The following is a 21,854-nucleotide window of genomic DNA, read 5'->3' as shown; positions in this document are numbered from 1 at the left end:
ATTTCATCAGGCACTCTGTCTATCAGATCTAGTCCCTTAAATCTATTTCTCACTTCCACTGTATAGTCATAAGGGATTTGATTTAGGTCATACCTGAATGGTCTAGTGGTTTTCCCTACTTTCTTCAATTTAAGTCTGAATTGGCAATAAGGAGTTCATGATCTGAGCCACAGTCAGCTCCCAGTCTTGTTTTTGCTGACTGTATAGAGCTTCTCCATCTTTGGCTGCAAAGAATATAATCAATCTGATTTCAGTGTTGGCCATCTGGTGATGTCCATGTGTAGAGTCTTCTCTTGTGTTGTTGGAAGAGGGTGTTTGCTGTGACCAGTGTGTTCTCTTGGCAAAACTCTATTAGCCTTTGCCCTCTTCAATTCTGTACTCCAAGGCCAAATTTTGCCTGTTACTCAGGTGTTTCTTGATCAAATTGCCAACATCCGCTGGATCATCGAAAAAGCAAAGAGTTCCAAAAAAACATCTATTTCTGCTTTATTGACTATGCCAAAGCCTTTGACTGTGTGGATCACAATAAACTGTGGAAAATTCTGAAAGAAATGGGAATACCAGACCACCTGACCTGCCTCTTGAGAAACCTGTATGCAGGTCAGGAAGCAACAGTTAGAACTGGACATGGAACAACAGACTGGTTCCAAATAGGAAAAGGAGTACATCAAGGCTGTATATTGTCACCCTGCTTATTTAACTTACATGCAGAATACATCATGAAAAACGCTGGGCTGGAAGAAGCACAAGCTGGAATCAAGATTGCCGGGAGAAATATCAATAAACTCAGAGATGCAGATGACACCACCCTTATGGCAGAAAGTGAAGAGAAACTAAAAAGCCTCTTGATGAAAGTGAAAGAGGAGAGTGAAACAGTTGGCTTAAATGTTAACATTCAGAAAACTAAGATCATGGCATCTGGTCCCACCACTTCATGGGAAATAGATGGGGAGACAGTGGAAACAGTGTCAGACTTTATTTTGGGGGGCTCCAAAATCACTGTGGATGGTGACTGCAGCCATGAAATTAAAAGACGCTTACTCCTTGGAAGGAAAGTTATGACCAACCTAGATAGCATATTAAAAAGCAGAGACATTACTTTTCCAACAAAGGTCCGTCTGGTCAAGGCTATGGTTTTTCAAGTGGTCATGTATGGATGTGAGAGTTGGACTGTAAAGAAAACTGAGCGCTGAAGAATTGATACTTTTGAACTGTGGTGTTGGAGAAGACTCTTGAGAGTCCCCTGGACTGCAAGGAGATCCAACCAGTCCATCCTAGGGGAGATCAGTCCTGGGTGTTCATTGGAAGGACTGATGTTGAAGCTGAAACTCCAGTACTTTGGCCACCTGATGCGAAGAGTGGACTCATTGGAAAAGACCCTGATGCTGGGAGGGATTAGGGACAGGAGGAGAAGGGGACGACAGAGGATGAGATGGCTGGATGGCATCACCGACTCGATGGACATGAGTTTGAGTAAACTCCAGGAGTTAGTGATGGACAGGGAGGCCTGGCGTGCTGCGATTCATGGGGTCGCAGTCAGACAGGACTGAGCAACTGAACTGAACTGAACATATATGTTACTTCCTTCTTTGGCTCCCCCTACTGGAATGTAGGGGGATGGCTGGATGGCATCACCAAATCTGATGGGCATGAGTTTGAGTAAACTCCCGCAGCTGGTGATGGACAGGGAGGCCTGGCCTGCTGCAATTCATGGGGTCAACAAAGAGTCGGACACGACTGAGCGACTGAACTGAACTGAACTGAACTGGAACGTACACAGAAGGCAATGGCACCCCACTCCAGTACTCTTGCCTGGAAAATCCCATGGACAGAGGAGCCTTGTAGGTTGCCGTCCATGGGGTTGCTAAGAGTCGGACACGACTGAGCGACTTCACTTCACTTCACTGGAATGTAAGCTTCCCAGGGCAAGGACAGTTAGCTCTTTTGTTCCCTGTAATGATTATTTATTGAATGAATGATGAACAACAGGTGTGTGTTTTTAGTAAGCAAGATCTTCTGGAGAAGCTTTTGGCTACCCACTCCAGTATTTTTGCCTGGAGAATTCCATGGAGAGAGGAGCCTGACAGGCTACAGTCCATGGGGTCCCAAAGAGCCAGACAGGACTGACTGACTTTCACTTTCACTTGACACATTAACACTAAAAAAATGTTTGTTGCTCTGACAGTCGATGGATTAGGAAACGTCCAGGAACAACTCTACAAAGTATCACTGTTGGTCTTTCTTGAGACAATTGGCTCAGAGAATCTCAGGATTGGAAGAATATTTAAGGTAGCCCAGTTCTAGCTAGAAAGTTTAGATTCTCCTCTGCTGTTAGAACCAATAATAGGAATCTCTAGGATCTAGAGCCACAACTTTTTTACAATTGAGGATTCTTCTATTTGCAAATGAAGGATCCTTTTCATTAAGAATATTCTCCCTGAAGAGGGACATATGTATACCTATGGCCGACTCATGTTAATGTATGGCAGAAACCAACACAGTATTGTAAAGCAATCATCCTTCAATTTAAAATAAATATATTAAAAAAAGAATATTCTCCTCAAATGTAAAGGCAAAATAAAAAATATAGAACTGTAAAAAACTTGGAAAATGCAACCAAAAAAGCCAAAACAAACCTTTAAAACCATCACCATCTTACTACCAGATACACTTAAATTTTCCCTACACAGTATTAACAGTTTAAAAATATATATGCAGGTAGACAGAAAATTTTGGGATCTCATTGCATGTGTGGTTTTGCGGTCTTTTTTTCCATTTAACATTACGTATAAAAACATTAAAATTTCCATGACGTTCCCCTTGGAAGTGTTCCATAACTTATTTAACCATTCTCAAGCTGTTTCCTTTTTTCTCTCAAGTTAAACTTTTATCCCAACCTTCAATTACCTTCTTCAACAGAAACGCCTAGAAACTAGGGCAAAGAGAGCGAACTTTTAATTTCTAATATTATTTTTCTTAAATTACAGAAAGCTTGTCTTCGTCTTCAGATCCCACTCCATAGAAAGTCTAGGGTGGCTTACAAATCAGTTCAATTCAAACTACCCCAAATTCTCTTCCCCTACTATTTTCAGTTCAGTTCAGTTCAGTTCAGTCCCTCAGTCGTGTCCGACTCTTTGCGACCCCATGAATCGCAGCACGCCAGGCCTCCCTGTCCATCACCAACTCCCGGAGTTTACTCAAACTCATGTCCATCGAGTCGGTGATACTATTCTCAAGGTCTTAGTAAATACCACCTGCACAAGCACAGTACTCCTCCGGAAAACGGAAACCTAAAGACACAGGCCGCAGGCACCACCTCTTTAAATTTTAAAACGGAGGCTCAGGCCAATGAACGTTAAGTTTTTCCCGGAACAAAGCATCCCGCCCACAGTCCCGCCCTCCACCAATCAAGCCGAGTTCTTCTCCACCGCTCTTCCAATCAACGCGAAGGATGAAAGTTACTCACGTAACTTACGTAAGGCAAGCGACCAATTGGAGCTGAGTTTGGGAGTTAGCTCCACCAATGTCAGCGGCCCTTGGAGAGCGCGGGAGCTTTTCGACCAGAGTCCCTGGGAGAAGCGGAGGATGGCGCTGGTTCCCTGAAGCAAGGGCCTAGGAGAGAGCGGCGCAGGTCCGGTCTCGAACCCTGAGGCAGTGGGGCGGGAGACATGGCCTGCTGCCACAACGTAATGCTGCTGCTGGACACCGCGGGAGGCGTCGCTGGTGAGAGCCTGGTCCGGCGAGCTGCCCTGCGCCTTCTCACTTACCTCAGTTGCAGATTCGGCCTGGCCAGGGTCCGCTGGGCCTTCAGGTTCTTTGACTCTCAGGGGGCGCGGAGCCGGCCTTCCCGCGTCTCTGACTTCCGAGAGCTGGGGGTCCGCTCCTGGGAGGAATTTGAGGAGGAGCTGGAGGCCCGGCTCGGGGATGGCGCCCAGGGCGCCCACCTGCCCGGCCCGGCGCCCAGGGCCAGCCACACTCACAGTGCGCTCATGGAGACGCTGCTAGACTATCAGTGGGACCGGCCGGAGATCACGTCGCCCACCAAGCCCATTCTGCGTAATAGCGGAAGGAGACTGCTGGACGTGGAGGGCGAGGCCAGGGAGGCAAAATCTACCCTCGGGGGCTTTGTGAACGCCGTCTTCCTCCTGGCCCCCTGTCCGCACTCGCAGAGGGAGCTGCTGCAGTTCGTGTCCGGTTCCGAGACCCAGGCCCAGCGCCTGCCGCCTACTCCTAAGCAGGTGATGGAGAAGTTGCTGCCCAGGAGAGTCCAGGAAATCATGAGAACCCGAAAAATCACCCTCTACTGGGTGGATACCACCGACTGGCCGAAGGTAAGATTAAACGGTGAACTGGTTCTAATGAACCAGAACTTGGCAGCGTCTGACGAGCAGCTCCTGAACCCAGAAGGAGACTAACATGATCAACAGGTGTCCCTTCCGAAGGAAAATCCTGGAGTCACAACACATCCCTACAGTCATCACAACGGGATAGGTAGGCCCTGAATACCTACTGAGTTAACTCATTTGAGGACCTTCACTATTTGGGTCCTGTCTGTCTTTCCAGACTTTTTTTTTCTGCATATGACTCCTGTTCCAGCCTGTCTGAAACATAATCTAGTTGCCCAACAGATCTTCACAGCTTGTTTTGTCTTAGTCACTTGAAATGCCACTGCTCTTTTGTGCCAGTTTAAATTCCTGGTGGCTCAAATGGTAAAGAACCTCCCTGCAATGCAGAAGACCCAGGTTCCATCCCTGGGTCCGGAAGATCCCCTGGAGAAGGAAATAGTAACCCACTTCAGTACTCTTGCTTGGAGAATCCGGTGGACAGAGGAGGCTGGTGGGCTACTGTCTATGGGGTGGCAAAAAGCTGGACACGACTGAGCGACTAACATTTTCAGTTTTTCATTCTTTAGGGCCCTTGCTGCATGGCAGCTTACTCAGTCTCAGCTTCTGAATTTCCAAACACTTCTGTGGCAGTTACCCTTTCTCCATTATATGTTCCAGGTGTGTAGTCACCTGCCTTCCATCAAGTTTAAAAATAACCTTAGAGGCAGGCACACATCTCTCTCTGTCTCCTGTGTTAGAGGTGTTCAGGAAGTATTTGTTGGCCAAATGAACAAATTCTTACCTACTTACAGTCCTAAATGGCTAATTTGAATTTTTGGTGAGGCAGTGGACCCCCTGCTGTAGTTAAGTGCTATGATAAGTATATATGTCCACCATTTTCCTATCACTTTACATTGTCAATTAATAATTTAATTTTAGGAGTCACTACATTGTGTACCCACTACATTGTTTTAGCTGTTGGGCAGGTGGTGGTCAGCCAAGTGGAGTTTACCTTCTGGGGGAAGAAATATTACACAGGGAAGGTTAACAGATGAGCAAGTAAGTGATGGGATTTCAAATTATGCTTTCAAGAGAATAAAGCTGAGTAAGAGGCTGAGGGTGGGGCAGAGGAAGTAGAAGCTGGAGGCAGTGGTACATAGGTTAGTAGTCAGGGAAGACCTTTTTGAACAGAGAATGGAATGGTGAAGGAGGAGGAATGTGATGTTGGGAAAAAACATTCCTGGCAAAGAGAACATTCCAGTGTAAAGATCTGAGTGGAAAAGGAGCCTCTTGTTTTAGAAGCAAGGAATGCCGAAACCTAGTAGGCAAGGGGCAAGCACCAGAGTAGAGGAAGTTAGAAGGTAGCAGAAGCCTACCTGTAGGGCCAAGGTAATAAATTCAGGTTTTGTTCTGATTGGGAAAGTGGCTTAACCAGATGAAAGATGTGATTGCGTCTATTGGAAACATGTCGCTGAGGTAGCAGTGCAAGGCTGCAAATGGGAAATGAGGAGATACTTAACACAAAGAATGATATAGTGGGTTAAAATTTCCGAATTACTTTTACATACAAAGCCCAAAAAAGATGTAGCAAATGCCAAATAAGGCAGCAGTGGCTTGTCAAAGAAAAGGAAAAGGCAGAAGTGTTTAAGGTGATGGTAAACATTGATGGAGAAGATGGAATCCTAAAAGTGTTTGTGAAGGCAGCAAATTAAGTGTTGGACACAGTACACAACACATTAGTGCTCGATTTGGGATAATTGATACTAAATCACATCAGAGAATCTTTATTCTGGAGTTGTATTGTATCAGATGTTGGCTAGAAAGAAGTCTTAGCAGAAAGGGCTTGAAGATTCTTTTTCTTTTTTCAGAATGATATTAAAATAAGTAGGTTGACAGTATCTATTTAAAGATTTTTCCAGGTTTCACATCTCATCACCTGCAGAGGTGGATCTTCTCTAAGCCTTCTTACATTTGTTATGTTGTTTCCTGTGAGAAAAAGCCCATCAAACAATCGTAAGCTTTTCTGGAATTTTTATTCTAGTGTAGATCTCATTTTTCGTGTTCAGAAGCCTTTGCTTCGCCATACTGCAGAGGCGAAAGGGAGACTTGGGTTCTGTCCTTGGGGAGCCCTCACAATGAGAGTAGAAAGAAGAGAAATTCCAGGGCCTGCCTTGTGGAGTTTACAGTCTGGGAAGTAGAACTGGGAGAAACAGACTCAGGGAATCCAAGCACACAGAACTCTTGCAAAGACATCAGTTAGAAGGGGCATGAGAGACCCTTCTCACATTTTCAACCTTATGCTTCTGATTTACTCAACACATACCATGCTGGACCCAGGAGCCTGGCAGGCTACAGTCCACAGGGTCAGAAGAGTCGGATACAACTTAGTGACTAAACCATACCACCATATGCTGATACGCTGAATACTGGGTGCATCATTAGTGAACTAGACAGATGTAGTCCCTACTGTCTTGGAGCTTATAGTCTTGTGCACATTTATAAATTCCTAAGTCTGAAATTGCCAGTAGGACTTGTCTGTTACTTAGTCCATAATATGCATAAAAATAAAAACATTGCCATATTCTATATATATACTGGTCATGTTTTTTTTCAAGTCATGTACATATATGTGTATGTTTTTAATTTCTCTATTTATTTGACTGCACATGGTCTTAGTTGTGGCCTGTGGGATCTAGTTCCCTGACCAAGGATCAAGCCTAGGCTCCCTGCACTGAAAGTGTGGAGTCTTAACCACTGTACCACCCGGGAAGGCCCCATGTACATATATTTTTAAACAAAGCTAATGTCCTTCTCAGCTCCTTTTTAAAGTTTTACTTACTAAGAAAGTTTTCATTTGCTAAGAAAATTTTTTTTTTCCTGACTGATCTTCTGGCTGAGACAATTTCAACACATTTTTTGTTTCCCTTTGGCAGAAAATCCTAATCAGAATCTATGATACCTGAACTAGCTTACCACTCTCCCCCTTAGCCAGTGAGCACAGGTGTGGCTGCCTTGGTGGTAACATTAAATAACAATCGATTAATCTATCGCAGCATTTTCCAAAGTGACAGGCATAACCAAAGCAAAACATTTGCAGTACATTGCTTATCTTCACTATACGTGATGTGTTCTGTTGTGCTCTGATTATTTTCTTTCATGGTTTTTTCCCTTTAACTACTGATCCTAAACCGTTCAATCAGTTCGTCCAAGTCCATCAGGGCCATGATCCCTACGTTAAGAGCACTGTCAGGAGAGTTCTGGGTTCTTGGACTGGAGTGCCTTTGCCTTGCTGTGAACCTGGGCGCCCTTATGCCGCTCTCTGGACTTTGATATAATGGAAAGTGTGGAGATGACCTGGTTTTAATTTTTCACATGCACATAGCTGTTTATGGTTTACAGTTTTTAGCTCATCTGTGGAGTAGACAAACCAGCACCATCAATGTATTCTAGGGGAAGGGCTCCTTCATGTAACAATGTGTGTGCTAAGTTCTTTCTAACTCTTTGGGACCCTGTGAACTGTAGCCTGCCAGCCTCCTCTGTCCATGGGATTCTCCAGGCAAGAATACTTGAGTGGGTTGCCATTTCCTCCTCCAGGGGATCTTCCTGACCCAGGGATTGAACCTGCATCTCTTGCATTGGCAGGCAGCGGATTCTTGCCACCTGGGAAACCCCATAGTGCCTGAATATTGTATGGTATATTGTGGTTCTGAGTTAAATTTCACATGTTATTGCTGTTTTACTCACCGCACTCTTGGCTTTAAGATCAACAAAGATAGGGACTGTTTTGCTAATTCATGGTGTTATCGACCTGGGTCCTTGGGCTCTGTAATCAACAGAAGTTGGTGAGAGGCCAGATGAGAAATTCAGTTTAGGTTTTGTTGGGACTCATACTGCTCGAGGGAGCAAGAACAAGAAACAGGTGCCCTTAGGAGACAGGCAGGGATCTGATTTCTTACATGGGGTGCCGTGGGAGCAGATGGGTGGGTTGGGTGGAGGTATAGCTTGGGTGGAATGTCCTCCCCCAACCCCCCCAGGTGGTGCTGTGTGCGGGGTCACGCTCAGTACCCTGCCTTTGCTCTCAACACCTCAGAAATGGCAGTTGATTTGTGGCCTTTTTGCATCATATTGTTCATAGTTGCCCTGGCTGCTTACATCTCCTTTTAGTCCCTCATAGTTTCTCTGAATTCATTTGTCCAGGTGCACTCACTCCAATAAACAGTCCCAGGTCCCAGCCTGTCTCAGTGGCACATATGGTGGCTCAATAAAAGTTTGTTAAAAGGTTGGATGAAGAGTCAGCTACGTGTGATGGAGTAAGGAATGCTTTTACAGGGACAGCAAGGTTTGAGCTAGATAATGAAGTATAATGAGCATCCAGTTGGTGAAAATGGAAGGGGAAGACACAGCAAACAGAACCAGCGCAAACATGAACGCGTTATAAAATAAAAATATGGCATGTTCAGGAAACAGCAAATGGTTTAGTGTGCCTGGGACATAGGGACGAGTGAGGGAAGGATAGTGTCTTTGCAAAGGTTGTTTAGAGCTGGATTTAAAGTGCTCTGTCACCATTACTGTAGGGCAATGGGAAGCCCATATGAGTTTTCACAGAAGTAGCATGATTCAGTATGTAGTTTTTAGAATACTTCTTAAATCAAAGGAGGAAAGATTGGAGGCAGAGTACCGACTCTGTAGGCTACAGTCAGAGTCCCAGACTTAAGTGAAAACACTGAAGATAGAACTGAGAAGACCTGTGGGTGGTAACCCTCTAAGGGAGATGCTCCTGCCTCACTGGTGACACTCGGCTGTGGTTGTGTGGTGGAGGACATGATTGTTCTCTTTTATTAATGTGTAATGGTTTTGTATTCCTTCTAACATTTTATGATTTGTCCCTAGTGATTTGCATCACTTCTATTCCTTGACAGAAGATAGAACTGAAGTGCTGTTTTCACTGTATGGGCACTTTCTTGCTGCTGCTAAGTCACTTCAGTCGTGTCTGACTATGTGCGACCCCATAGACGGCAGCCCACCAGGCTCCCCCGTCCCTGGGATTCTCCAGGCAAGAACACTGGAATGGGTTGCCATTTCCTTCTCCAATGCATGAAAGTGAAAAGTGAAAGTGAAGTCGCTCAGTCCTGTCCGACTCTTAGGACATGAGTCCATTGCAACACTAGTTGCAATCTTTCCAGGCAAGAGTACTGGAGTGGGTTGCCATTGCCTTCTCTGGGGTGCTTTCTTAAAGGCCTATTATACAGCAGTTATTCCTGAGCTGTGTAGTAATGGGATGTGTGTGTTAGTCGCTCAGATGTGTCCAACTCTTTGCGACTCCCATGGACTATAGCCTGCCAGACTCCTCTGTCCATGGGATTCTCCAGCCAAGAATACTGGAGTGGGTTGCCATTTCTTTCTCCAGGGGATCTTCCTGACCCAGGGAGCAAGCTTGGGTCTCCTGCATTGCAGGCAGATTCTTTACCATTTGAACCATGAAGGAAGCCCTGGTAATGGGAATCTGGCCATTATTTATGTTTGGTTCCACTGATACATGAATTACATAATTTGATCCTTTAATGTACGTGTCTACTTTCTCCTGATCTCCCTTACTTTTATGAATGCCTTTTGTTGTTCAGTCGCTCAGTCATGTCTGAGTCTTTGTGGCCCTATGGACTGCAGCACGCCAGGCTTCCTGTCCTCCACCATCTCCCAGAGTTTGCTCAAACTCACATCCATTGAGTTGGTGATGCCATCCAACCATCTCATCCTCTGTTGCCCCCTTCTCCTCCTTCCTCCAATCTTTCCCAGCATCAGGATTTTTTTTCCCAATGAGTTGGCTCTTTCCATCAGATGACCAAAGTATTGGAGTTTCCGCTGCAGCATCAGTCCTTCCAATGAATATTCAGGGCTGATTTCCTTTAGGAAATTGGTTTGATCTCCTTGCTGTCCAAGGGACTCTCAAGAGTCTTCTCCAACACCACAGTGAATACCTAATTTGCAATAACCCAACATTCTTTGTCATTTTTATTTTAGCTGTGGGAATCCCCAGACCACCTTGGCTACTGGACAGTATGTGAACTGCTCTACCATATGGGAGGCACCGTCTTGCCATTTGAAAGTTTCAGCCAGGATTTTACCAAAGCTGGGGGAACACTGCTCAGTGGTGAAAGAAAGCTGTCAAGGGAACCTCACCTCTCTCCATGGGTTTCAACTCTGCCAACTGATTCCACTTTAAACTGTTTGCTCTTTAATTCTCCTGAGTATGAAGCCTCATTTCCACGGATGGAAGGAACGTTATTTTTCCCTGTCGAAGGTAAGCAAATACTATTTGGGGCAGGGGTAGCGTGGGGATGGAGTGGTTGGTCTGGGTGTCATTCATGTCTTAAGGCAGGCCTATGAATTCTTTAGAATTTCTAGTGGCCTAGGCCTTCCGTTAATGCTTGTAATTAAAAGATGTCTAAGCCAAATCAGAGATACCACAGGAAAGGACTAAAGTCTGGTACACTGTAAGCCCATGCAAAAATGACAACAGTGATTTTAAAGAGTTTTCCAGCTTTTTGCAGAGTTGTCAGGTGCCCAAGCTAATGGGTGCTAAGGTTTCACTGTCTCGTAGATGAGATCGATAAATTGAAGACCCTAGAAAATCAATGATTGGCTAATAACAAATTAGTCAACTCAAATAGAAAATGGTGTTTATTACCATAAAGAGCCAGCATACTGGAATCTTCATAAATTTGCTTTATCATATGATTTTCTATATAGTGAATCTTAATTTCTGAATCATTATATATTCAAGCAATATTATATAGAGATATACATAAACTGTATTTTACATGATGGGCAGTTTAAGGAAATTTCAAGAGTATTATTTAAACAGGTTTGTCTTACATGGTCTTTAGAATTTAACCTCATAAGATAGGATGTACTGTATTTTATGGATTTAAAAAGCAGATTTCATGTGTGTGTATTGCTTGAATACTTATTTCTGAGTCATAATTGTTGAGTTCTGATGTCAATCACACCCTTCTAACTCCTGTCACATACAGCTTTTCCTCACAGAATTTGCTGTGAGAGCCTGTTGACGGTAGTTGGGGGTTGAGGTGTGAACTCAGTGATAATGCTGGGACCTCAGCTGGCAGTGTTAACTTCTTTCTTCTTAACCTTAAATCTCTTTTTAGGAACTACTTGTTTTATTAGAATTTCAATATCCTTTATTCCTCACAGGCAAAGAGCTTCAGGAAACATGGACAGTCACCCTAGAGCCCTTGGCCATGCATCAGAGACATTTTCAGAAACCAGTCAGAATTTTTCTAAAAGGCACAGTGACCCAGTGGTCCCTCCCAGCGAGTGGCACTTTAGGCACCGATAGCTGGATGCTGCAAAGTCCCATTGGGGACAGATCAACTCAGAGGATGTTATTTCAGCAGCTGGTAAATAGGCTGACTGCTGAAGAGTTACATCTGGTAGGTATCTTCCAAGTGGTAAGTTATTCTGGTCTAATAACATGGGTAAAGTGAAGTAAGTGAATTTATAAAATGGGAGCCCCCTACGTAATACAGTCTCAATGAAACAGATGCTGTTTTTGCAAGTCATATAGAGTCATGACAGTGCTTATTATTAAAGAAACAACATATAGAACTGCATGTAACCTTGAATCCAGTTAAACTAAATTATATTCATATAGGGAAAAGGTGGTGGGCCAGATGGAATAATTACATTAGGGAAGTGAAATGATAGGTGGTTTCTCATTGTTTTTAATACATTGTATTATGTATTTACATAATAAATTCATATTTAAAAAAACTCTACATTGTAAAATTAGATGTAATAGTGTCCAGTAGTTATACAAACTTTTTAATGTCTTCTGAAGAGGAATTCATGTATATCCAGATTTGATAGAAAGGTGATGGAAGTTTTTAACTAGGAAATTCCTTACTTTACTTCATCTTTTGCCTTTGTAAGCTCAGAAGGTTTCTATCTTCTGGATTCCATTGTGAAACATTCCAGAGAAAAGCTGGATAGTCGTTTGGACAGGTGTTGTTCTAAGAGTTGTGCGCTCCGACAGAGCACTGGGGTCAGAGAGTCAGGTACCTGGATTAGGTCTCTGCTTGGCTGCCCACCATATGATCTGAATAAATCCCCTCAAGTGATAGCACTGATTCCTGGTTAAGAACATGAATTTTGAATTCAAACATGCTTGGCTTCTGCCTCTTAGTAACTGGGTGACCTTAAGCAGGTTGCTTATTCTTCAACCTCAATTCCTCCTGTATGAAATGGAGATAAGTTTTTTTTTTTGACCACACTGTGTAACTTGTGGGATCTTAATTCCCCACCTGGGGATGGAACCCAGACCACCTCCAGTAGAGGCTTGGAGCCTTAACCACTAGACCACCAGGGAAGTCCCGATAATCCTTTTTACTTCAGTGGTTATGAGGAGTCTGTGAGTTGCAGTAAGTACATAGTAAGTGCTTAGTAAATACTCCTGGTAACTTAGATTTTTGTCTGTAAATTGAGGGATTGGGATTATAGGATCAGTAAGTTCAGCTCCAGCACCAGTATCCCCCAAGCCCCTTTCAGTTTTCTCCTTTATATTATTGGATGACACTGTCATCCTTTTACTAAACCACGTGCTTCTTTAGACACACGTCAACAGTATTCTCAACTAATTAGAACTTCTCACGTAGGTTGCCAGTGTGGACCCTGGCGAAGGCTGGCCCCCCATCACTGGAGTTATTTCTCCCTTCTCCGTCAGTGCTACCATTCTCACCTTGTTCCGCACCCGGGAGACTGAATCTCAAAGACATCTTCTCCAGACGGTTGTGGCAGAGGGCCCCCAGGATTCAGCTTCCCTTTTTTCTGAGGTTGTGGATGGTGTACTGAAACAGATTGACACTTCTCTTGAAGTTCCTGCTGCCTCAGGTAAGCTTCTGAACCAGGCCAGTGGGTCACCATCGTTTCTAGCATCGCAAGCTTTTATTCAGTATGCTCTTAGTAGAACTTAGTATCCATTATAGAACAGGTAAAAGTCAGCTACAGTATTTCTGGCAGTTTTAACTCATTATTTATAGAAATCCTGAAGCACTTCTGAGGAGGCCAACGGCTCTGTGAAACTTGTTTGAAATTGAAAGTGTAAGAGGAAACCTAGTTTTTCATATGTTTAATAAAGTGCATGTAAATCTTAGGGTTCTGTCTACCTTCTACTTCATTGCATTGTTACTAATAGGGTACAAACTTTATTTATGCCAAATAGATATGAATAGAATCAGTTTGATATTTCTTCCATTCATATTCACTCAGCAGATGTTTACTGAGGGCCTGTTGTAAGTCAGGCTCTGTTCCAGGTGCCAGGAGAACATCCGAGCACAAAATAAAGGTCTCTGTTCTCACGAAGCTTACCCAGTCAGGGGAGACACGGCAGTAAACTCAGTAAGGAAATTATGTAGTGTGCTTGAAAGAATTAAGTGCTGTAGTAATAAAGCAGAGGAAAAGGAATGGGGAGTCAAGGGATGGGAGAGTTACAGTTTTAAACAGGCCTTGTTGAAAAAGTGGTATCTGAGCAAAGGCGTTGAAGGAGGGAATGGTGGCAAAAGTCAGTGCTGAGGCTTGCGTGTCCAGTGTGTGTGAGGAACAGTGAGGGAAGCCTGTGTTTGCACATTGTTCATAGACAACAAAGGCCTGTTGGAATTGGTCGTGCAGTTGAAGGAACATCATTAATGCTGCTGCTTTGGAATTCCTCTGGAAAAATGCGGTCAGTTGAGAGGAGGAGCAAGCGTTTGGGAGTCTCTGCTTTCTTTTAATGCCTCTTCTGTTCCATCTCTGCTTGTTTCTATAGCCTTGCCTGTCCCAGAATGGGCCCAGCAGGAGCTTGGCCGCAGTGCTCCCTGGACTTCGGCTGTTGTGGAGAAGTGGTTTCCTTGCTCTAACCTCAGTGGAGCCAGTTCAAGTTTGATGGAGTCATTTTGGTAAAACTTATTTATTTCCCTGGGTTTTGATAATTGCAATCAGCTCTCAGTTGTCTGCATATATGAGTTCGTTGTTGTTTTTAACAAAGCCACATTGCCTGAGTATAGTCCAGTAATTTTAAAAATTAGTTACAGATGGAGAATGTTGTTTACCAGGTACAGAGTTTCAGTTTTACAAGGTGAATTCTGGAGCTGGATGGAGTTGATGGTAGCACATTAGGAATATCCTTAATACCACTGATCTAGGCTGTGATTAAAAGTGATGAAGATGATAAGTTTATGTTGTGTATTTTACCAGAATTAAAAATTTAGAGAAGGTTAATTACAAATATAAAATACTCTCATAGATGTCAAAATATTTAGTATTAAATCTCAGTAAAAAAGAAAAATAGCAAACTGGTGTGATGCAGCTAAATTTATACATAAAGGAAAATTTACAGACTTAAAGCATCTTCTGAAGAAGAGGTAAAAACTAATTAGATGAGACATGAAGTCGAGAGCACACAAAAAATTAAAAAAGCAATAATGAAAATAAATAAAAACCTAGTCATAGACTTGGGTACCTCTGGGAGAAAGGAATGGGAAGAAATTGGGTTAGGCTTTCTCTGTCATGATTGATCTTCATTTAAAAAATAATCTGAAGCTCTGGTAAATTAATAAGGAGAAAAAAAGCAAACCTTTCTCACTATTAAGGACATACCAACGCACTTAGGGAGAATTAGGCTTTTTCAGACCTGCTCTTTGTATGAACTAATTCAACTAATGTCACCATAACTTTGTCCTACTTTTAAATCAGATGATATTAGATAATGGAAGATAATAAAATAGAAATTATACGTTTTGAAAGTTGTGCTATTTTCATTATTTCCTTAGTGACTGTAATTTAGCTCTTGGTGGTAAAACAGTTAATAGCTAATCTCCCCTGCTCTACTTCCTTCCCTGCTCATCAATCCCAGATTAGTTTACTAGAGTGTGAAAGACTTATTCAAAAGTTACTCTGATACTCACTACATGGTATTACATCATTGTGTACTTTAATGTATGGACACTGGGTAAAGACTATGGAAGCCCAGAAGTGAGTGAAATAGTTGCCATAATTAGACATGAACCCTAGGATATGAAGAATCTTATTAATAAAAGTCAATATTGGGGCTTCCCAGGTGGCTCAGTGGTAAAGAATCCACCTGCCAAAACATGGGTTTGACCCCTGATCGGGGAAGATCCCATATGCCATGGAGCAGCTAAGCCTGTGTGCCGCAACCACTGAAAGCCCAGGCGCCTGGAGCCTGTGCTTCATAGTGAGAAGCCACCGCAATGAGAAGCCCGCGTACCACAAGTAGAAAAGAACCCACGCAACAACGAAGACCCAGCACAGCCAAAAATAAATGATAAATAAATCGTGTGTGTATATATATTTATAAAGTCAATACTGGATGCCCAAATACATTAATGGTTTTGTGAACAGATAACTCCTGTCCCTGAATTTACTCAAATCATAAATGATAAGAGGAACATTTTCCCTTGTGGGGACCTCTTTTGAGTAGCTTTTAAAAGGTTAATGAATATTGTTGTTGCTTTGTTTTTAAAGCATTTTGGAAAATCAGAATGTCACCTTTATGCTTGACATCTTGACTTACTCACAGGTTGCTACAGGCTGCTTCATCTCCTAAGGAAGAGCCTTCCAAAACTGAGAGTGACTTGACACGCGGCCTCTCTGAGCTCTACCAGAGAAAGTCTCGTGAAGAATACAGTGTATCCAATCAGGAAGACAGCAAAAAGAAACGTAAGCAAGTAGATAGGCTGTTTCTTACAGTCTTTTTTGACACTGTATGTCGTGAACATTATTTATTTGTGCGAGCCGGGTCTTAGTTATGGCATGTGGGATCTAATTCCCTGACCAGGGGTGGAACCCGGGCCCCCTGCGTTGAGAGTGCTGAGTCTTAGACACTGGACCGCCAGGCAGGTCCCAACACTGTATGTTTTAAAAGATTGGTATTCCCGAAAATGAAGTTGAAATGGTAACTGAATAAAGTTCAAGTTCTTCTATTTCACATCTGAAAATAATTACATTAGTACAACAGTGATTTTAAAAGTCACCCACAATCCTACCTTCTTAATGAGTAAACCATTTTTGGTTTTAGTTATAATAGGAATTTAAATGCAATTTTGTGTGCTGCTTATAGATACTTGCTCATCTGTTCTTTTGGTTTTTTTAGTTACTGTTCTATCTAATTGCTTAAAAAATTGGCAAATTCCTTATGTTGCTGGACGTGTAGATAGTTTTCAGGTTTTACCATTGTAAATACTATAGTGTATATCAGGCATGTGATTTATCCTCTGAGTGATTTCCTTGGCATAAATTTCCATGAACAAGTTACTGTATCAAAAAGTGAGGAAAAGGGAGCTCTGAGTGTAGTCTGCTGGATTGCCTTTCAAAAGAGTTTCATTGCAACTCTGTGACTATTGGGTAACGCCAAAATGAGTCTGTTTGGCATTTTGTCTGTTGTCTGTTTGGCATTAGATGTAAAAATCACCCAATTAAGTTGAGATATTTAGCTCCTAAACTTCAGTTAAAAGATTGCTTTCCACCCTGTATTGTAGCAAGAATTACCCAATTCAGATCATTCTGAAGGGATATACTTCATCTCGGTATTCTTTTGCAGAATATTTAATCTGAATTAAAGTAGTTCTTGATCCCACGGAAGTAAAAATTATTTTACTTTTCTTCCCATGGTGGTGTTTTGGTAGGAGGTGTCCCTCGCACTCCAGTGAGGAAGAAGATGAATACCATGTGCCGTTCCTTAAAGATGCTGAATGTTGCAAGACTGAATGTAAAGGCTCAGAAGTTACATCCGGATGGCAGTCCAGACACAGCTGGGGAGAAAGGGATCCAAAAGACAGCCAATGGGAGAACAGCAGATAGATTGGAAAACAGAGGAAGAACACTGAGAAGTTCTAAACCTAAAGGTATTCCTAAATTCCATTGGATTTTGATACCGAAATTTATGTTTACTCTTCTATACGCTCATATTTTTAAGCTGTATCATATCCTTCACTTAATGACCATTTATTAGATATCTGCTACATGTCCACAAGTGTGTTATGGGGAGTAAATAATTTCCTCTCCTTAGATTTATGATCTAGTTACGAAGAATAATAATGAATACATACATATGTGTGTGTGTGTATACATGCACATATCTCTCTACACAATGAATATGTAAAATGGATATGAGAACCAAGAGTCTGCAACTGAAAATACTTGTTCATTTTAGAAGTAAAGACATACTAGGAGTTGAGAAAGGGAAGGTCATTGTAGGGAAGAACAGGTTGAGAAGGCTTTTAAAAAGCCAGTGGAGCCCAGGTTAGACTTTGAAGAACAGGCAGAGATTAGAAGGCAGAAAGATAAAAAGAAGTGTGTGCCCGATGAAGGATTAGTATAAGCAAAGTCACAAAGGAGGTCTGTGGCCTGTCCATAGGACAAGTGGTTAAACAAGTTTTATATATTTGTGAATAAAGATAAAGGGAAAAGTTTTGTGAATAATCTAGAGTTGGACTATTGGGGTCTTTGAAACTTGAGGAGAAGAACTTTGGGCAATAATTGCATGATGTCACCTCTGAGTTCTTTTGGAAATTCTGGGATAAAAGTGTTCTGCTTCTTTAAATAATTTTTTCCCCTGTGAAGCACTGGATCATAGATGATGGTCAGTTTGAGTGAGATAGAACATCCTTGGTGAGCTAGTATGGTATACTGGAATGCAGATGGGAAAGCAAATTAACTGTAATGCAAGGCAATGTGGTATTAGCATAATTTCTGAACTAGATCTTTTTTCCATAAATAGACTAGCACAACAGTGCCCCAACAATTCAGCGGGACAAGGATAATCTTCAATGGGTTTGGAGGTAGTATAGTTTATTTCTTCTCTGTTACTGGTTACCCTTAAATTTATAACATGTACACTTGATGTGCAAACCCTTAAAATTAATCGCTATCTCTGCACTACTTCAGCCTCTGCATTTTTGACATTTTGGACCGGATAATCCTCTGTGAACCATAAGATGTTTAGCAGCATCCCTGGCCTCCACCCATGAGATGCCAGTGGTATCCTTACTCTCCCCACCAGTCACAAGCAGCCCAGACAGAACCAGATGTTCCCTGAGCAGCAAAACCTCCCAGTTGACAACTACTGGCTTAAATAAAATACAACGCCTTCCATTGGGTATGGTGATCAGGTTGACTTTTTTCCCCCCACAGATTTTAAAACTGAGGAAGAGCTGCTATCTCACATACACGAAAATTACCAAAAGACTGTGGCCACAGGAGACACCATGCTGTATTCATGTGCTCGGAACACCATCTCCAACATTAAAGCGTTCCTAAAGTCCAAGGGAACCAAGGGATTAGAAGAAGCCAGTCTGGAGGTTGTCGTTTGTCATAACAATGTTGGTTACTTGTTGTTGGGTCTGGCTCATGTGTCTTGGAAAATGTCTCTTATGCAGTGTACATTTCAGAAATGATGAGGGAGAAGGGTGAGCCCAGTCAGTTCTAGGTCTTGGAAGGTGGACGTGGTCCACTGGGAAGGCGAAAATCAAGGGAAGGGGCCAGTTAGGAATAATTACATGTACTTCTCTTCAGATGGAAGCTGTGTCCTCATCTGAGCTGCACGTTAGCTGCATGAATTAAACCAGTAGCTCTTAACCCTGACTGCACTTTAGAGTCACCTGGAACATTTCTTTAAAATGTTGATGTATTTTGCTTAGACTTCTCAGTCACTACTTAATGAAATCTTCCTTTTATGGAAGTTCAAACCTGCAGACGTGCTGTATCCACGCCCACTTGCTCTCAAATGCTTTCAACATTTTTTTAAAATGTTCTTTTAAAATATATAGAAGAAGAATAGTATACTATTTTTCACTCAAATGAAAGAAAGAAGATGTACTTCCCTTCTTAGGGCATTAGAAAATTGTGTGAAAATTAGAAATAATGGTAAGCATTAATACTAATATTCTCCTATGTAATAATTTTATATTTTCAGATGAACTGCCTGTATCAAGTAAGAAACAACTTCTTGAAAACTAGCAAAAGTCTTCGACAGAACCTAGGAAAACTGGATAAAGAAGGCAAAGTCAGAGAGTAATTAACTATCTTTTCTTTTAAACAATTACTCCAAAAACAGAGCTCTCAAGATTTGCTTGTATTGATTTTAATATTTTTTAAATTTTTTAAAAATTCTTTTGTATTATAGGATATTGAATATAGTTCCCTGTGCTACACACTACCACATAATTGTTTATCTATTTTATACATAATAGTTTGTATCTGCTAATCCCAAACTCTCAAATTATCCCTTCCCCACCTCCTTTCTCCTTTGGTAACCGTAAGTTTTCTATATTTGTGAGTCTTTTTCATAGGTAAGTTCATTTTGTGCCATATTTCAGTTTCTACATATATGAGTGATCACGGGATATTTGTTTTTCTCTTCCTGACTTCACTTAGTGTGATAATCTCTCAGTCCATTCATGTTGCTGCAAATAGCATTATTTCTTTTTTTCCTATGGCTATAAAAGTATCAGTTTAAAATAGATTGCCTATTGCTTGAAGAGGCTTTTGTGGCTGATTCTTTATAATGTTCTCATGTGCAGTCTTGGAGAAGGAAATGGCAACCCACTCCAGTATTCTTGCCCAGAGAGTCTCATGAACAGAGGAGCCTGGAGGGCTACGATCCATTGGGTCGCAAAGAGTCGGACACGACTGAGCGACTAGACCACCACCACTGTGTGCAGTCTGCACCACCTATTTACCTAATAACCCCATCGCTGTTTAGAAAGCCATGGTTCCTTTTTTTGGTTGTTTCTTCTATAAATAAATCTCTACACAAGGAAGGAGTTTTCATTTTAGTTAGGTGACACTCGAAGTAGATAAGACGGGGTGTTTTTCTCTCTCAAGGTGCCAGCTTCAGGTGTTCCTTCGTCTGGAGCTGTGTCTGCAGTGCCCTTCAGTATATGACCGTGTAGAGGGTCTGGAGCACGTAGTGGATGAGGCAAGTATACCGCTTACTGCCCCTGGGACATGCTGTATACGGATTGTTTCAGCTTCCCTGCAGAGGCCATGTGGTAATTTTCTGAAATCTTCAGCTGACAGATTTGCTGCGCATGGTGTGTTTAACTGAAGATTCAGCATACCTAGCACAGTTTCTGGAAGAAATTTTGGAATTGTAAGTTTGATGACTAATTTAAACTTTTCATTACTTTACCACGTACTGTATAGGTATTGTCTCAGAGCTGTAGGATTGTAAGGACTGTTTCTCATCCTAGGTGAGGGAGGGATTCGAGATGGTGGAATGGTGACTGACTGTTCCACATTTAACCAACCTCTTCCACAGGTATATTGACTCAATCCCAAAGATACTGGGAAGTCTTTACGACAGCCTAGGATTTGTGATTCCTCAGAAGCTGGCTGGTGTCCTTCCTGCAGATTTTTTCAGCGATGACTCCATGACCCAGGAGAGCAAATCACCCCTTTCTGTGCCTCTTACGTCAAACGCTCATAGGTCAGTGTCTGGCAGCACTGAATCTGACCAACTGGAGGAGCTTCGTACCAGATCAGCTAAGAAGAGAAGGTAGGAGTGCAAGGATTTAAAGGAATTTTCTTGCACTGTTACCGTACTGGCATAGGGCACACTTAAGCCCATAGTCCAGTTTGTCTTTGTCTATAATTTATTGAATTAATAGTTGCCTTTATGTCTGAATCACAGAAGCCAATTATTAAGAGTTCTTAACAAGGAGCATCTGACGCTCTTTGTATTATCTTGGGAACATACAGTGTAATATGTATTGTGTAGCCATAGTCTTGACTGTCCATATGAGGTCTTCAAGAACTAGGAGCCTTCCATGAGAAGGGTTTTAGCTTTTTATTTTCCATGATGCTATTCACTGTTCTTAACTACTTAAATTTGTAGTTGTTACTTTTAGAAATTCTGGGGTTGACTTGTTTTGCTGTAAGTTCAGGCCAACCTTTAAGATAATTGACTTTTATTTAAATGTTTTATTTTAAACTCTAGTTCCATTCTAATCTAACTAATTGTCACCTGTATTGAGTGTATATTGACTGTTTCTTTCTATTTTTAAAAGGAAAAATGCAATCAGACATAAAAGCATCACAGAGGTTTCACAAAATCTGCGACAAATTGAAATTCCCAAAGTAACCAAGAGAGCTACCAAAAATGTAAGTAATTTCCAGGCGATAGAAAGTGGTGCTATGCCAGAGTTGTTCCTTTTGGCATGAATTGATGCAATAAATAAGAATGAAAGGCAGTATCTTCACTTTTAAGAAATGAATGTTAGTAGATACAGGACTAAAATTAGGTATTTTTATGAATGTGGGGTCCACAACTGTGGTCTAAGGAGTAAAGACATATAAATTTGTTAAAGATTAATCATTTTTCTCAAAAGTGTGACAGAAGTAATATTAAAGGGAGAAAAAAGACACTAGTAAAAGTTAGGGATAAGTTAAAAATCTTCAATGTAGTTAAGAAAACTCATGAAATAATAACTAACATAAGCAAAGAGGCCATTGAAAAAG

The 21,854-nt window shown here is 41.9% G+C and overlaps 1 protein-coding gene across 1 annotated transcript in view; it reads left to right on the top strand.

Annotated features, from left to right (window-relative positions):
• The first annotated feature begins 3,571 nt into the window (after positions 1–3,571).
• TICRR (TOPBP1 interacting checkpoint and replication regulator) overlaps positions 3,572–21,854 on the top strand; it is a 40,127-nt gene continuing 21,844 nt past the window's right edge. Inside the window, exons 1-13 of the mRNA XM_043490320.1 lie at positions 3,572–4,331; positions 10,344–10,623; positions 11,535–11,773; positions 12,995–13,229; positions 14,143–14,272; positions 15,916–16,055; positions 17,021–17,239; positions 18,528–18,694; positions 19,309–19,406; positions 20,220–20,313; positions 20,408–20,487; positions 20,656–20,892; positions 21,404–21,497. Of these exons, the coding sequence (XP_043346255.1) occupies positions 3,669–4,331; positions 10,344–10,623; positions 11,535–11,773; positions 12,995–13,229; positions 14,143–14,272; positions 15,916–16,055; positions 17,021–17,239; positions 18,528–18,694; positions 19,309–19,406; positions 20,220–20,313; positions 20,408–20,487; positions 20,656–20,892; positions 21,404–21,497 (2,676 nt within the window). The 5' untranslated portion in view covers positions 3,572–3,668. The remainder of the gene's footprint in view (positions 4,332–10,343; positions 10,624–11,534; positions 11,774–12,994; positions 13,230–14,142; positions 14,273–15,915; positions 16,056–17,020; positions 17,240–18,527; positions 18,695–19,308; positions 19,407–20,219; positions 20,314–20,407; positions 20,488–20,655; positions 20,893–21,403; positions 21,498–21,854) is intronic.

This window comes from Cervus canadensis, chromosome 17 (genome assembly GCF_019320065.1).
Source record: "Cervus canadensis isolate Bull #8, Minnesota chromosome 17, ASM1932006v1, whole genome shotgun sequence".
In the NCBI taxonomy this organism is placed as follows: domain Eukaryota; kingdom Metazoa; phylum Chordata; class Mammalia; order Artiodactyla; family Cervidae; genus Cervus; species Cervus canadensis.
The sequence above is the reverse complement of the archived record's forward strand: the minus strand, read 5'-3'. Positions and strand labels throughout refer to the sequence as shown.